At 37.1% G+C, this 16,099-nt stretch overlaps 2 protein-coding genes and 1 pseudogene across 5 annotated transcripts in view; 1 reads left to right on the top strand and 2 right to left on the bottom strand.

Annotated features, from left to right (window-relative positions):
* Positions 1-16,099, bottom strand: part of Spmip7 (sperm microtubule inner protein 7) — a 58,039-nt gene that overhangs the window by 30,803 nt on the left and 11,137 nt on the right. For all 4 annotated transcript variants that reach the window (XM_015991859.3, XM_042285612.2, XM_006973029.4 and 1 more), the window contains exon 3: positions 7,061-7,137. In XM_015991859.3, the coding sequence (XP_015847345.1) occupies positions 7,061-7,137 (77 nt within the window). The remainder of the gene's footprint in view (positions 1-7,060; positions 7,138-16,099) is intronic.
* Positions 3,114-6,441, top strand: LOC102912630 (synaptojanin-2-binding protein). The gene has a single exon (XM_015991860.3). It carries the CDS (start codon positions 3,144-3,146, stop codon positions 3,579-3,581), a length of 438 nt encoding a protein of 145 aa, XP_015847346.1. The 5' UTR covers positions 3,114-3,143; the 3' UTR covers positions 3,582-6,441.
* On the bottom strand, positions 4,225-4,343 carry LOC121821042 (small nucleolar RNA SNORA40; annotated as a pseudogene).

Here is a 16,099-nt window from a genome sequence, read left to right as displayed (position 1 = left end):
TCCCCTGGTGCTCACTACATAGATCCTTCAATTTTAATGAAGAAATGAAACTGAAGTATGAAGTGTGTCTGTAGTGTTCACTGCACGAGGGGAGGCAGGCTGTGGCCATCATGGAAGCTTATTTTCTTATTCTCATCTATTGCTTCTCTTTTCTCCATGCCATATACCACGCCATGCCATGTCATAATTTTTTATCGTCTGTCTACTCTAGCTCTTTAGTAGCTTCTAAACATACAGATGAACCTAATAAAGCATCTTTGGACCGTATTTTACTTGATGTAGGTGCATGACATGCTACATCACCCCTTTCTTCTTGAATTACACTTGTACCTTGTCTTCCAGGCCCTGCATTCTGCTCTCACTTCTATCTTGCTGGGTGTGCCTTCTTAGGTCCTTTTACTGTATCTTTCTCTTTTCACCAGAATTTTAAATGTAGAAATAGCCCTGTGACTACATGGCTCCTTTAGTGTCCCCATCCAGTACCATCATTTTATAGACCTTTCTTGAAGCTGGATCTATCTCTCTAGCTAGACTGTAGCCGAATTTCTAAATGGTCGTATTAAACTCTACAAAACTCCAGATTTGCATACCCTGTTGCCAATCTAAGAAATCATGTTGGATGGCTAAAAACTATCTTTGTATCAAAGCCTGTCCCTTTTTTTTGTTTTTTTGAGACAGGGTTTCTCTGTGTAGCTTTGCACCTTTCCTGGAACTCACTCTGTAGCCCAGGCTGGCCTCGAACTCACAGAGATCCACCTGCCTCTGCCTCCAAAGTGCTGGGATTAAAGGCATGCGCCACCACTGCCCAGCATCAAAGCCTGCCTTTGATGCTTTTCCAAAACTTGCTCCATATGCCTTCATGTTGTTAGGCAACAGTACCTCAATTCAATCCAGTGCTATAGGCCAAAGCACTCCCCTGTCTCTTAGGTACCTTTCCTCTGCTTAGGGAGATATGATGGGTCTGCATTCAACATTTATCCAGAATTCAGCCATGGCTCACAGTCTTCTCTGCTAAGTGCAGCCTTCCCTGAGATAGCATTAACTCTTCTTCAGAAGATATCCATAGCCCAGCCTTTCTCCACATGTAACTCTGAATACATTAGCCACCATGACTTCTTTTTGCTAAGATGAATTCAGTCAGAGTGACAATCATTTAAGTGCCCTGCACAGTTGCTCCCTCTCCCCCCTGAAGGTTTCTGCTCACACCACATAATCCTGTTGATGACTCTCCACACCTCTTAGCTATTTCTTTCTTTTATTCATGGACTAACGGTTTTCAAAACCTGGTTCTGTTTGTTTTCTCATTAGGTTTTTTCTAACTGCCTGTTCCTCTTTAAAATGAGAACTCCTTCAAGAGCAGAAAACTTGGTCTGTTTCTTCACATATGATCTCACATCTTCAAACGTAGATATGTTGATATGAGACTGGATGTAAAATCCCCTCATCCCAGAGTCTAACTGAACCCCATCATCAGCTGACATGCAAGAATTTGGCACAATGAACACTTTCTGCAAAGGGAGCCGACATAAATTTGACCTTCCTTATAATTTTATATAGATATTTCATGTTCAACTGATAATGAACCAAGCTTAGGGCTTGAATGCATGTGATCTTGTAAGACCTAATTCCTTCCCCCGGATGTCACCCGAGAGTCTCAAACAAGACTCTTTGCAGTAAAAGTTTATAGTACCTCCCTGTAGCCTGTGGGTCTTATCAACTGTAATCCTGCCAGGTGCTCCTGAGGAACCAGCCTGTAATCCCAATCACATGCCTTAGGAATCCTTTAAAGATAATGACATCAAACCCCACTAAGGTCCATGGCTATTGTAGAATAGTGGGCTTCTAGTCTCCTCTGAGGAGCCATACCCGCACTTTGGCACACCTTGCTTCAGTGACTCTCGTAGGGAATACCACATCCATACTGCCAGATATGTCATCTTATACAAGCTCCTTTCTCTTAGACCTTGTGCTTAAGTTCATGTAAATGATATATTTATTAAAACCTAACTCTGCCTCATTAACTGGCTAGTCTTGAAATTCTTTCCTGTATCTACGTAATGAATCAAAGGTTTCCCTAAGTCATGGTCAGTAAGTCTAGGAGAACTCAGGTTGCTGAGGGTGACAGTGTGTTGTTGCTGGATGTTTGATCACACTGTGAAACTCTGAGACCGTGTTAGTAAAATTAACCTTGGGTCAGGGGGCGGAGCCAGTGGCTAGTTGACAAAAATTAGCCATAGAGAGAACAGAGGAGCAAGGAAGACAGAAGGATGCACAAGGAGGAGTAGGAGGGACTTGGAGATTAGTGGTCCCTTGTAGTTTGGGACTAGTGGAGAGGCACTCTCTTGCTGGGTCTCCAGCCAAAAGGGAAGGTCAGCCGATTGCTTCTCAGCCTCTCTGATCTAGCAGGTTTTCACCCCAACATCTACCTCTGGAGTCTTTATTGGTAAATAGAACAACATAGATAGAAACAACAGTGGAGAGTTTGGCCTCTTGCCTCTGCCCCACAAAGTGCTGGCCGACTGATTCTGTGAATTGTCTTCCTTTAAGCTTTCTTCACTATTGTTCTTTGTGACATTGTGCTTTGTTGTAGAATATTATTTTAAGGGGTGTTATATTAGTTTTTACTCTGTAACATTTGCTTTAAGGATGTAAAGAAGTGTGGCATTGCTTTATGTTGTATTTGCTTAACTCTGCACAGTTAACATGCTGTGTTACTGTGCCTGTCTAAAACACCTGATGGTCTAATAAAGAGCTGAATGGCCAATAGTGAGGCCAGAGAAAGGGTAGGCAGGGCTGGCAGGCAGAGAGAATAAATAGAAGAAGAAAGAGAAGAGAACAAGTAGAGGAGGATTCAGGGGCCAGCCACCAAGTCATCCAGCCAGACGTGGAGTAAAAGTAAAAGCAAGATGTATAGAAGTAAGAAAAGGAAAAAGCCCAGAGGCAAAAGATAGATGGAATAATTTAAACTAAGAAAAGCTGGATGGAAGTATGCCAGGCTAAGGCCAGGCATTTATAAGTAATAATAGGTCTCTGTATGTGATTGATTTGGGAGCTGAATGGTGCCCCCCAAAAGAGCCAAAAAGAGTAGAGTTAAAAAAGCAACAATAGCTGACCCCGGGCTTCCGCCCCGAGAGCTGTCCGACATGAACGGACGGGTGGATTATTTTGTCACGGAGGAAGAGATCAACCTGACGAGAGGACCCTCGGGGCTGGGCTTCAACATCGTCGGTGGGACAGATCAACAGTATGTCTCCAACGACAGTGGCATCTACGTCAGCCGCATCAAAGAGGATGGGGCTGCGGCCCGGGATGGGCGGCTCCAGGAGGGTGATAAGATCCTCTCGGTAAATGGCCGAGACTTAAAGAACCTGCTACACCAGGATGCTGTAGACCTCTTTCATAATGCGGGATATGCTGTGTCCCTGATAGTACAGCATAGGTTACCAGTGCAGAATGGACCTATAGTACATCGAGGTGAAGGAGAACCAAGTGGGATTCCTGTAGCCATGGTGCTGCTACCAGTGTTTGCCCTCACCATGGTTGCAGTTTGGGCCTTTGTGAGATACCGAAAACAGCTTTGAAATGCTTGCGGTCTTCCAGTGTGTCCAATGAACTATTTCTCTCACTCACCTTCCCTGCCAGTCTCCTATATCCTTTATCCTCTACATAGCCAACACATGATTTAAAGTGACTGATTACCACTCAAAACCTTGCTGTTCAAACTCGCCAAGACTTCAAATTCTAATGGGAGAGTAAAGGTATTATTTGAAGAAAAGCTTGTCGGGGGGAGGGAGAAGCCTTGCTAAGAACAAATGAGAAGTTACATATTTTACTAGAACTGCCAATAAAAATTCAGCTATCACCCAAAGAGGAAAAGCTCAGTCTTCCTGTCACCATGGATGACACCTTTTTCTTAGCTGGCATGTTTGAAGGCTAGCTGTGCTACATGGAAGGAGGAGCTGATCTTTACTTTTTTTCTTTTCCTTTTAATGCTTTTCCTTGTGAAGTGTTTGTGGCCTTTAATTTGTAACTCTATACCTAGATGCCTATATTGGACACAGGCGAATGAAGTTTTTTTTTTTTAAACTTACTTCAAAAAATAAATATATACAGTAGTACACATATGCATATATGATAACATAACACTGATGCCTTATAAGAGGTGAGAAAACCATACTAGTTCCTGGGTTTCTAATGAACAATTTTTTGGGACTAGGGGGTCATCATATTCCTTCATATATAGTCAAGACTCATATTAACAGTGAGTTCTGGATTGTAAAGAGAACCTCCTTGCACACTTGTCTGTAAGTCATTGTCCACAAATTACAAACATACACAGTGCTAAGGGATGACTGTCAATGAAGCACGTCAGGAGCTCTTTGCAGAGCGTGTATAGTGGAGATGGGAAAATGATCTTTAAAAGAGAAAGCTCAATCATTAGGGAAATAATAACAGAAACAATGGATTGGAAACTGTAGAACAAGTGTCACACGGTAGCTATGGTGATGTGGTGAATTGTACTAGAACAGCTCTGCTCAAGTCAATCTGTTCAAAGACTTTGAGGTATAAAGACAAGTTCTACCAATCTCTGAACCAGCCTAGTTGGTATTTAGCAGTGCTGTTAAAGGGTCAAGTGGGATAGATGTGGGCAGCAGTAGGGCCCAATGAACCAGAAGGGCCAAAAGTTGTCTTGATAGACGACTGAAAAAAAGATCATGCCTCAAGGTGGCACTTGAACCCTCAAGGCTGCTTCACAGTTTTCAGTTTCTAGTATCAGGCAAAACCTTAGGAACTGCCTTTCTGGTAGAATAGACCTAAAACCAGCCTGCTTCTGATTAAGATAAGAAGGCCTGAATTGATGTGGTTTTTGGTTTTGTTTACCCACCCCCTACCCCCCGCCCCAAAAAAAACCAAAAACCTCTAAACACTAGCTTTGATTTTAATAACTTAATGGACCATTTTTCAGAGAAGGGGAAAGAATAAGGTTTGTTTGTTTGATAGAGGGGTCAAGGAAATTTGTTGATTGTTTCCAAGGAAAGCCCGAGACTAGAGTGTGGATGACTAGATGCCAGGGAACAGCAGGGATATTGGTGAGGTGGGAGCCATCCTGTTCATGTAGTGTCTGAGTTGGTTTTAGAGTGCCGAGGATAGTTGAACCAAGCCTAGTTTTTTTTTAACAAAATAATTTTTATCTTCTAAATATATTGGCCAGACTGTTATTTTGACAGAAGATTATGAGTTTTCCTGACAATCTAGCAATTACTTAACAAGTGTTGGTTGCACATTAGTTTTGTCAAGACACCTGTACAAAGAAGGGAAATAAATGCACAGACTTCATCTGAAAGGACATTGTGATTACAGTTAGGAAGAGAACAGTTAAAATGGAATTAGCCATGTAAGTGTAAGTTGTTTATGTTGTAGACAACAATAGAAAATAGCTCCTGCGAATTGAGCGTTCCATAGAGGAAGGGACAGGTTAAAGATCTCTAGGTGCTAATCATCTAGTAGGAGCATTCATAAATAGGTGAAAAAAGTCTATCAGGTCGAATAATAAATGAAACCAGTATGGAAAGAAATGTTACCATGCAAGATAGAGCACAGTGTGGTTGACACTGTTGACAGATGATCAACAGCTATTTTAAGGAATTCAGAAAAGGAAAACTGTTGTGTGGTGGCATCAGAGTAGAATGGAAAGTCTTAAAAAGTCTGATGAGACTTTGCCTCTGGGTAAACTGTTGATACAGGGAGAGATTTGCTTTTAACAGTCTTCACATAACTAAGCCATTCAGTACTTTTTGAAATTGATTTAGTAACAGGAGTTATTCTAAGTCCCACAGAAAATGCAAAAACATATTGTAGTTCTTGCTGCAACCAGCACCACTGTGGAGGCCCAGTGTCTGTACCCTCCTTGTGTTCGATGGCATCTAAAGCGGCTTCTGCCATGGGCCTATTTACCTCTAGTATTCACTTCAGGGTTTGGAATTTATTGTTGAAAGACGGTCACACTTACAAATTGAAACAAATGGCAAGGAGGATAGAAAGCTGTTGTGTTGATATATGTAAATACAAAACATCTTCGGTGGGAATTTTACTTCGGTTGATAGGAATTCTGATACACTTGGGTCTCTTTGGGAAATAAACAGCACTTGACCAAAACATTTAAGATTTAGGCAAATACTTTAGTATTTCACTTTTGGTTGTATGTAAACTAAAATTAGCATAGATGGGATGTTAAGAATCCATTATAGATTGTAAAAAATTTATGTTTATCATAGACTGACTCTGATATTCCTATTACCTTATAGACTATATATGATGCTTCTACCACATAAATTATAATGTTTAAAGTTTTGAATATTGATTATAGGTATACTTAAAGTATTTTTCTTGTATTTATCAATGTGTTTTTATATGTAATTCTAATAGATATTATTTGCTTCAGTCGTTTCTGTTTCTGTTTCCTGCAGTTTTCTGTATGAATGATTTCATGTAATTAATTGGACCATCTAGTCACAGGCAACAGATAAAAATAGTATTTGTAATTACAGTCTATGCCAGGGCTGTACTAAATTGACTGGTGACACTATATATAACCTTGAAATCCAAGTATTGTTATAAAGAGACTGAGAATGAGAGAATAAATTGTTTTCCAAGATTGTAAAAAAAAAAAAAAAAAAAAAAAAAAGCAACAATAATAGTGTTTTTTCTCCACTCCTCTCTTTGCCCCCTTTATCCCCCTCTCTCTGAATGTTGGTTGTATTAACATAGTTCTCTTCTTCCCGCCCACCATTTCCGAGATAGTGTCTCATTCTCCAGTTAGTCCAGGCTTACTTGGAACTCATGGTAATCCTCTATCCCAGGCCTCTGAGTTACTTGGATTACAGGTGTGAACACTTGTCCTCTTCAAGCCCTGATATGTTTGTTATTTAGTCAACATGAATAACTTAGTGCCTTTGTTTGATGTTTTTGAATTATTAATATGATCCAGATCATTTTTGACAATGCACCATTAAACATTAAGAAATATACTTAAATTTTTTTCATTAGAAAAAGAGCTTACTTCTGTGTTGAGGATTTGTAAAATGCATCCTTTATATTATATTTCTTGTCTGGCTGGACAAGTGATTCACTGTTATCCTGCAAGATAGGAACAAGAAGTTAAAACAGACCAAGCATGAATAGAATTGCTATATTTTCATATACACAATGTTTTCTAGATTTCCTTATTCTTCAAGATGTACATGATGACTTGAAGTATGTGCATGTATACATGGTTTAAAGATTTACAAACAAATTCCTTAACACATTCATCTCCATCAAAAATTACACTTGGAGTTGTTGAAAACATCTAAAATCTGTTTTTCTCTTGAAATCCCAGCAAACAGTACTGGATTGTTAGCTATAGATACCATGATATACATCCTATCTCCTGAACATAATCATCCTTGTTTATATCTTGAAATTGTATTCTCTTATCAACATCTCTCCATTTTTTTTCTATACTTACCCCAATGCCTACTCTACTCTCTGCTTTTTTTATGGCTTTCTCAGATTCTGCACATAAATAAGAATATAAGTATTTGTTTATGTGAGTTGTTTATTTGTCTTAGCATAAGGTTCTAGAGGTTGTTCATGTTGTTGCAAACAACAGACCTAAATTTATGGCTGAAAAGTATTCCATTGTATGCACATATATCCAATTTTCTTTACCCATTCATCTGTAGATGGGCACTAGGTAGTCGATCATATTTCACTTTATAAATTTTCTTTACCTAGGCAGGGGCCACATGCCTGCAATTCCACCATTCAGGCAATGGAGATGGGAGAATCAAGAATAAAAGGCCAGACTCAGAGACATAGCAAATTTGAGAATACCCAGGGCTAAATGATATCTGTCTCAAAAAACCCAATAAATTTAATTAAAATGAAAATAATTATCCTGTGTATAAATTCTGCATTTCATTATTTTCTAACTTTATATGCTTTAATCTTGCATCTATTTTGTTTGATTTGGTCATTTTTTTCTAATGAAACTTAACAATTCCCCCCCCCCTTTTTTTAAAAAAAAATCTATTTATGTAAGGCTAAATTTTCTTCTTAGCAAAATCTTAATTGCATGATACCCATTGTTTAGTTTCTTATAAGGCACATCTATTGGGAATTTATTTTCTTCCTTTTTCTTTGATCAAAAACTTTATTTAGCGTCTCAATACATTCAAAATATTTGGGCCCTCAAATATACCCATGTTCTAAACTTGGAAAAGGGTAATTTACTTTGCAGATGGAATTAAATTGCTTATCAAATGATCATTGAATGAGAAAAATTATCCCGGACATCTTTATGGTACAATATAATCATAATTGTTATGAAGTTGGGAGACTGAGGCAGAAGATTACATCAGCCATTCTTTGTGATGAAAGGATTCAGTCCATCCGTGCTAGGTTTGAAGATGAAGACAGATGCCATAAGCCAAAGAATGCAGGAAGGTTATGCAAGCTGAAAATGCAAGAAATGGGTTCTTTTCTAGTAACTTTAGAAGGAGCACAACCTCACCAGCACATTGATTTTTAGATTAATGTTAGCCACTCTTTACTTCTGACCTCTGGATGGTAAGGTAATTTATTTCTAAGCTAGATGTTGATGATAATTTGATGCAGCAACAACAGAAGATGAATGTAGTCTTCATCTTTAAATGACTAAAATATTTTGGGATAAACTCATTGTATTTTTGTCTTCCAGTTTCTGATGAAAAATTAAAATATTCTAATTTAATTTTCTTTATCTTATTTCAAGTTTTTAAAAAAATCTTTGGTGTTAGCAATTTGAAAATGAAAAATATTTTCATTCTCTATGAAAAGCCCTTTATCCTGGCTAGAATTCAGTAAGTCTTTTGAACTACAAATGTATGTCTTTTGTTAAAGTTAATGAAATTTCAGAAATTATTTCTTCCAAGATTTTTTCTACTTTTCCCCTCTTTTCTTAAAATTTTGGGCTCTAATAAGTATGTTTGGGGTTTTTTCAAATGTCCTCACAGTATATGATATTTTCTGTTCATTTTTAGTTTTATTCACCCTTCTTTAAATATGCTCCCCATTTGTTTTCAAAATGTCAGTACTTTCCTGGTCATATTCTGTTATTAAGCTCATGAATCTTTAAGATATTGAAGCTTTTAGTTATGTAATTTACATTTTTTTAATTCACTCTTTTTCTGCACTAAGATTTCCAGTATTTTCTTTTTTATGAGAATATTTTCCACTATGTCATTGGTATGGATAATTTTGATACACCTGAGAAGAGAGAACCTCAATAAAGGAATTGATTTCATCAGAATTGCCTGTGGGCATGTCTCGAGGGCATTTTCTTAATTGCTAAATGATGTAGTAGGACCCAATCCACGGTAGGTGTGTGTTTCTGAGCAGGCAGGCCTGGGTTGTATAAGGAATGCAGTTGAGCAAGCCAGGGAAGTGAGCAGTGTTCTTCCATGTTCTCAGCTTCAGTTTCTGCCTCAGGGTTTCTGCTTGTGATTCTTCTTTCAGTGAGGGACTGTGGTGCAGAAGTGTAAGCCAAATAAACACTTTCATGCCCCAAGTTGCTTTCAGTTTGTGCTTACTATGGTAAAAGTTTATTTACCAAATGAGAACAACCACTGAACATAAAATGTTTCATTAATATCTCTACCAAGTTTTAGCATTAGAGTCTCTCTTCTCTTGACAGTGTGCCAAATTTCATGGCCTTTTTATGTTGCACAATTATGGACATTATAAATGTTATATTGTAGAGATATTGTACTCAGTAATATTCTGTATGAGTGTGATAATTGTCAAAAAATGGGATGTTGATTTGTTTTACTCTAATGCTAAATGCTCTGAGCTTGTTCTAAACAAAGCCTGAGCAAAGGCTGAATTGTTGTGCACAGAAATAATTGTAGCTCCTGCCCCCTCTCATGTGTGTTCCATTTCTTTCTGGATCCATGACCATTCAATGATCCATTCTTACATATTTAAAACACAAAGAAGTTCTTTCTGCAAAAGTTTTGACTACTTCTGATTTCTGAAAGCATTCCACCTTCAAGACAAAGACCCAATAGGAAATTAAGGCTGGTCTTATCTTTTCCTCTAAGTTTTTTTTTTTTTTTTTGGTTTTTCGAGACAGGGTTTCTCTGTGTAGCTTTGCGCCTTTCCTGACACTCACTTGGTAGTCCAGGCTGGCCTCACAGAGATCCGCCTACCTCTGCCTCCCAAGTGCTGGGATTAAAGGCGTGCGCCACCACCGCCCGGCTCCTCTAAGTTTTAACTCCCTTTTGAAACATGCATGACACTGTTCAGTCACCAGAGGGTGTCAAGTAAATGGGCATGTATTCTGTCAGGGTTTATAGCTATAATTTGTGTGAGTATTAATCTGTTATACACTTATTCTGTCACACAGGAAGCAAAAAAATTAATAATTTTTGATAAATAAAAATTTAATTTACAGAGTTACATTTGATTCCCTGTCATATGTACCTATTTGTTTTCCTTAGAAATTCAGTTACTTACTTTCTTTCTGTATTCCAGATTGCTCTGTAACTGTAGATTGCTTGTGCAAGGCACACTTTCCTCTGTGTCTGCTAATGTCCCTTTGTGTTTGGTACTTTTCATTACATTATAGTTTTGAGCATAAATAAGTTTGTGGAATTTGTCTTCTGTCCTTTCCCCTTTGTGTATCTTTTTTTCTATGAATTACTAAGAATGGTTTCCAATTATAGCTGTAGATCTATCCTGATGCTCTCTCAGTCTGGCCTTAATGTATTTTGAGTTCTGTTATTAGGTACATATGTATTGTATGTGCTATCACTTTATCAATATAGAATATGAATTTTCAATGAAATTTCTTATTCCATCTACTTGGATGGTATCTTAGTTCCTTCTGCTGCTTTTGATGTTTTCTTGTGTGTCATATATGTGTTAACATTCTTAGCATAAATTTACATTTCACTTAGTTTTTTATTGTTAGCATATAGTTGGTCTTATTTTCAACATAACTTCTGAATTTTAATTAAATTAAATTAAGCCATGTTTTACATGATAATCAACACTATTTAGTTTAAATCTGTTTTCATTATCTATTTCATCTGCTCTCTTTTCTTTTGATATAATGGTTATTTCTTTGTTAAGTTTTATTTTGTTCACTATAACCATAATACCTGTGTCTCTTATCATAACTGCTCTCCTCAATTCTATACACTCAAATCCCTGCTTATTCATTACTTTCTTCTCTTTAGTGGCTGTTCTCCATGTAGGCTGGCAATATTTTCAGCACTGTTTTTCTAAAGATATCTTTACTTTGGCTTTATTTTTAAAATCTTATGTTGTGGTGGTGGTTTGAATAAAATGGCCCCATAGGTCCATAGGAATGGCATTATTAGGAGTTGTGGCCTTGTTGGAGTAGGCGTGGCCTTGGAGGAAATGTGTCACCCAGGGTGAGCTTTGATGTCTCAGATGCTCAAGCCTGGACAGAGTGTCTCAGTCTCTTCTGGCTGCCTGAAGATCCAGACATAGAACTCTTAGTTCCTCCTCCAGCACCATGTCTGCCTGCATTCCACCATGCTTCTATGATGCAATGGACTAAACCTTTGAACTGTAAGCCAGTCCCAATTAAATGCTTTCCTTTATGAGTTGCCATGGTCATGATGTCTCTTCACAGCAATAAAAACCTTAACTAAGACAGAAGTTGGTACCAGAAGCAAGTTATTGCTGCGATAGGCCTGACCATGCTTTTGTTTGGAGGAATGTGGACTTTGGATTAGAAAAGTAGTTGAACAGTTGAAGTGAGGCTTAATGGGCCATACTAGTGGAGCATTGAAGAAAGTGGTGTGGAGGCTGCCTCAAGATGTTTCAGAGGAGAAGAATTTTAGTATGTGGCCATCAACTGCCAACAGTCCCAAGAAAGGGGTGGGGCCCTAAGAGTTCTTCCTTTGCAATGCTGGAATTATTTACTTGCTTGATCTCTTGCAGTCTTGTGTAGGTAACCAGAACTGCTATGAGTCAATGTGTGCAATGGCATCTCATGCCCAGAGAATAGCATCTCATAGCATTCTCTCCATTCTCTGGCTCTTACATCCTCTCCTGTCCACTGCTTCTGAGCCTTGGTGGAGGTAGGCTGTGACAGATGTCTCATCTAAGGTTAAGCACTCACGGTCACTATTCTCAGTACTTCGAACAGTAAAGACTCTCTGTATTAATCCCTACCCACTCCTATAAGAAGCTTCTCTGACAAAGGCTGAATTTCACACAAATCTGACAGCACAAGGAAATTAGTTCCCAGAGTAGTAGGATCTCAAATTAGTTTCGTAAAGAACCCAGTTGTAACATGGATAATCTTATGTTTGTTTTCTATATCCTTAATTTATTTTTCATTTCCTTTACTTTGTTCAAAAATTGATTTTCCCTCACTTTCTAATTTCCTGAGATGTACCTTGTTTATTTCTTGAATTGACAGGTTTTCTTATGATCTAACATATACTTTAAAGACAGGTCCTGTCTTCCAGGGTTTATTGCAGTTGCCAGCTATACATTTGACTACAACATTTTGATTTTCATTCTAAACACTTTTTAGCTTCTTTTGTGGTTGTGAATTCTTTGAATGATGGTTCATTCCATAAACACATCTTCCTGTTTCTAAATACATGATTTGGAAGGGTGTTTTTTCTCTTATAATTGTTCTATGCTCATAGACTATCCATTTTATGAGTCAAAATGTAATTTGTAGAGACTTGTTTTATGACATTGTCTATAGTAATTTGTATAAATACTCCTGGAAAAAGGTATATGTGTGCATTATTTTTCATAGTTTTATATACCATTTTCCATAATGATTAAAATATTATATGTGAGTTTTTGTTCCTAGTAGGGTAAGCAGGTGTTTTATATCCATGCATTCAGGCAATCTGTCTTTTAACTGTAGAATTAAAATTTTAGGTAGAAAATAATTGCTGATTCTGAGTTTGAAACAACGACCTCATGTGTTCTCCATGATCTACACGCCTTTGTTATAGTCTTTTTATTTTAACATTGTTTGGATTGATTTTTCTGTTATTCAATGAATTCTGTTGTTTGTCTATTTTTTTTTACTGTTTAATCTACAAATTGCAATGTGAACACATATTTTTGAGGATTAAATATAACTAGTGCTTTTATTCTTCCGTCAGGAAAGATGAAAAACACTTCCACACTTAACTTCTGACCCTCCTTCAGATTAATTATTCACTTATATTTTCAATCAATATATTTGTGTTTAAAACACCACAAGGTAGTTACTATTACTTGATAGACTCATTTATACTAACTGTGCTCTTAATATAGTTTACTCTTCATTCTTGCTTGTGTCTCTGATCACAGTGTTTCCTCCCTACTGACTAATGAATACTTTATATATATTTTCTTTAATTTTTGTCTGCTTTAGGATAGACTGTCTGAACTTGACTAAACTGTCTTCAATTATTAACATTTCTATAGTGCATTTCAGGGGACTAGAATTCTAACTGGCAGAGTGGTGAAGTAGTGGTAACTGTGTGACTTGGATTGTAGCAGTGATGGGATTCTAGCATTGCCTACTTTCTGTTATATACAGAAGGATCTGCTATGGCTTTGGAGAATGACTCTCTTGTTTTGGCCGATTCAAGGCTCCATCATTGCATTTTTTTGTTTGTTTTTTTCCCCTGGAGGCTATGGTATGGATGTCTTTTTATATGCACTGACTTTATTTTTATTCTTTAAATTACTGGATTGAGGGTTTCAACATTTAAAAAATGAATCTTGGGTCCGTGGAGATGGCAAGGTGGTTAAGAACAGGTGTTGCTTTTGCAGAGGACTGAAGTTGGTTCCTAACACTGACATCAACATATCATGGGGCTCACAATTGCTGGTAACTCCAACTCTAGGGAATCCTTTCCCCTGTTCTTGATTCCACAGGCACCTCCACACACATACATACAAATAAGATAAAAATCTTAGTACATGAATATTTATTTCAATCTTATTGTATACAAATGCTATCAATTCTATAAATGACTAAGTACCAAAATTCTAGCAAATTTTATTATTCATAAATTTTTGTTACTCTGAAATTTCCTTTTACAATACTGTCTTATCAAATTAATCATGAGTGTTCTAGAACTCACATTATGAGTTACTTTTCTCAAATAAATACCAGTGTATCATCTATGCCAATACTGCATGGCAAGATCATTGCTTTAGAAAAAGCACAGCTTTTCTTATGATACTTTCTTTGGGGGCAGTAAAACCAACTTTATTATACTGTAGGGATTATCAAATTGGAATTATATATATATATATATGTATATATATACATATATGACAAAGCATTAATCTTTTTGACAATACAAAATAATCACCCTATTTAAGACAATTTGATGTGTTTGAATGCTATTCCTGACACAAATATTTGTATCTCTTTAAGCTAATGTTTATTGTATGACTAAGATGTATCTATTTTATTTTCTGAAATATAAATATTTCCAAGATAACACTAGTTCTGACCCATAAATAGATAAATCTCAGAGAAAGCCCTTAGTTTAAATATGAAAATGGCTCATACCAGTTTTCTCTTCCTCCTACAATCAGAGTCTTCAAAGCCTGCCCTCTGTCTGTCTTTATTGCTCTTCACAAGGCAGACAATGACTTCGGCACATGTGCTTAGACTTTCTCTAGAGTACCCCAAGTTCATGTATCATCATATTCTGGGGGTCACATGTTCTTCTTCATCGTCATCTTGGTATGCCTTTGGTATTCTGGTAAACTTCCACTGGAATTTGGATTTTTTCCCTGACATATAATCTTCTTCTATATCCTGACTACAGACTTATAAGCTTTTACTTCTAAATGCTATGTGTCCTAGCTTCTTTGTGAAATGTTGTTAAGTCTGTGTCCTCAGATTTATTAACTACGTGGTTCTCTGAAATTATTCTCCTCATGGCATCTTCTGTGGGAGTCTTCTTTGTGTTCTTGGGTTGATCACCAGAGATCCTGACTTATAATTACTCATTTCTTTTAGGTACTTTTGACATCTCTATTGGAACTGAAGCAGAGCTATATTTATGTTTATCCTAACAAGATATTAGTAGCACCACAATAAAGTTCTTTAATGTCATCACAAGTATCTGCACTGCAAATATCTTACATTCTCTTAGAATGTCTTCATATTAAACAGGACAAGACAAAAGATGGCTACTGTTTTCCCGATTTTAGATAATGCAATCACTGCACATTGCATGGAACTGAACTTTCAGGACTTTGCTACTTTGCTCTCATGATCATCATGGAAACTTGTGCTGTTATCACTGTTAGGGCTGACACTGGCAGAGATGGTGCTCTTGTTATCACTTTTTCTCAGACTTTCTATTTAAGGTAGAGGAGAAATGTGAAAGGGTGCCCAAGAAAGCCCTAGAAAAACAGAGATAAACAATTGTGTCTTATATATTGCTTCTGTGTTAGTCTATCATCTGTTTCTGGGACTCCAATAAGCACATGTACTTTCTTTTCTGCTCCTGATTCTTCTCTATTTTTACCTTTTTGTACATTTGTGCTTCATGATATATAGTTCCCTCTGATTTATGTATTCATATTGAATTGTCTCTTTACCCATGTCTAATCTGCTGCCACACCACCAAAGAGCTGTGAATTGTGTTTCTCAGTTTGGAGCCACTCTTCCTTTTTTTTCTGTTCTTAGAGGTCTTTCATGTAGAATTTCATGAAAATTATGATCTCTGCTATGATCCAGAATTCAATAATTTCTCAGTTGCCACTTACACACACACACACACACACATGAATGTATGAAACAAGACATGTAATTATTGTTTTTGAGTCTGGTTTATTTTAATTAGCCTGATAACATAGGCTACACAAAATGGAAAGAATAATTAAATTATAACTCAGGGAGTGCAATGGAATGCTTTCCTTATGAAGCTAGGTAAGGGAAAGATATTATATTAACATCACATTGATAGATTTTCAAAGTCTTCAATCTGTGGGGGCCCCTTTTCATGGAATAGGAAACTAAGGTATATTATTGTGTGCACTACTGGGATATGGCAAGGAT

Source organism: Peromyscus maniculatus, chromosome 10 (assembly GCF_049852395.1).
Source record: "Peromyscus maniculatus bairdii isolate BWxNUB_F1_BW_parent chromosome 10, HU_Pman_BW_mat_3.1, whole genome shotgun sequence".
Classification (NCBI taxonomy): Eukaryota; Metazoa; Chordata; class Mammalia; order Rodentia; family Cricetidae; genus Peromyscus; species Peromyscus maniculatus.
This window is presented reverse-complemented; position numbering and strand designations above follow the sequence as displayed.

Bases quoted from the DNA above. Each gene is read 5' to 3' on its own strand.
- LOC102912630 (XM_015991860.3), top strand. From the start codon at position 3,144: ATGAACGGACGGGTGGATTATTTTGTCACGGAGGAAGAGATCAACCTG.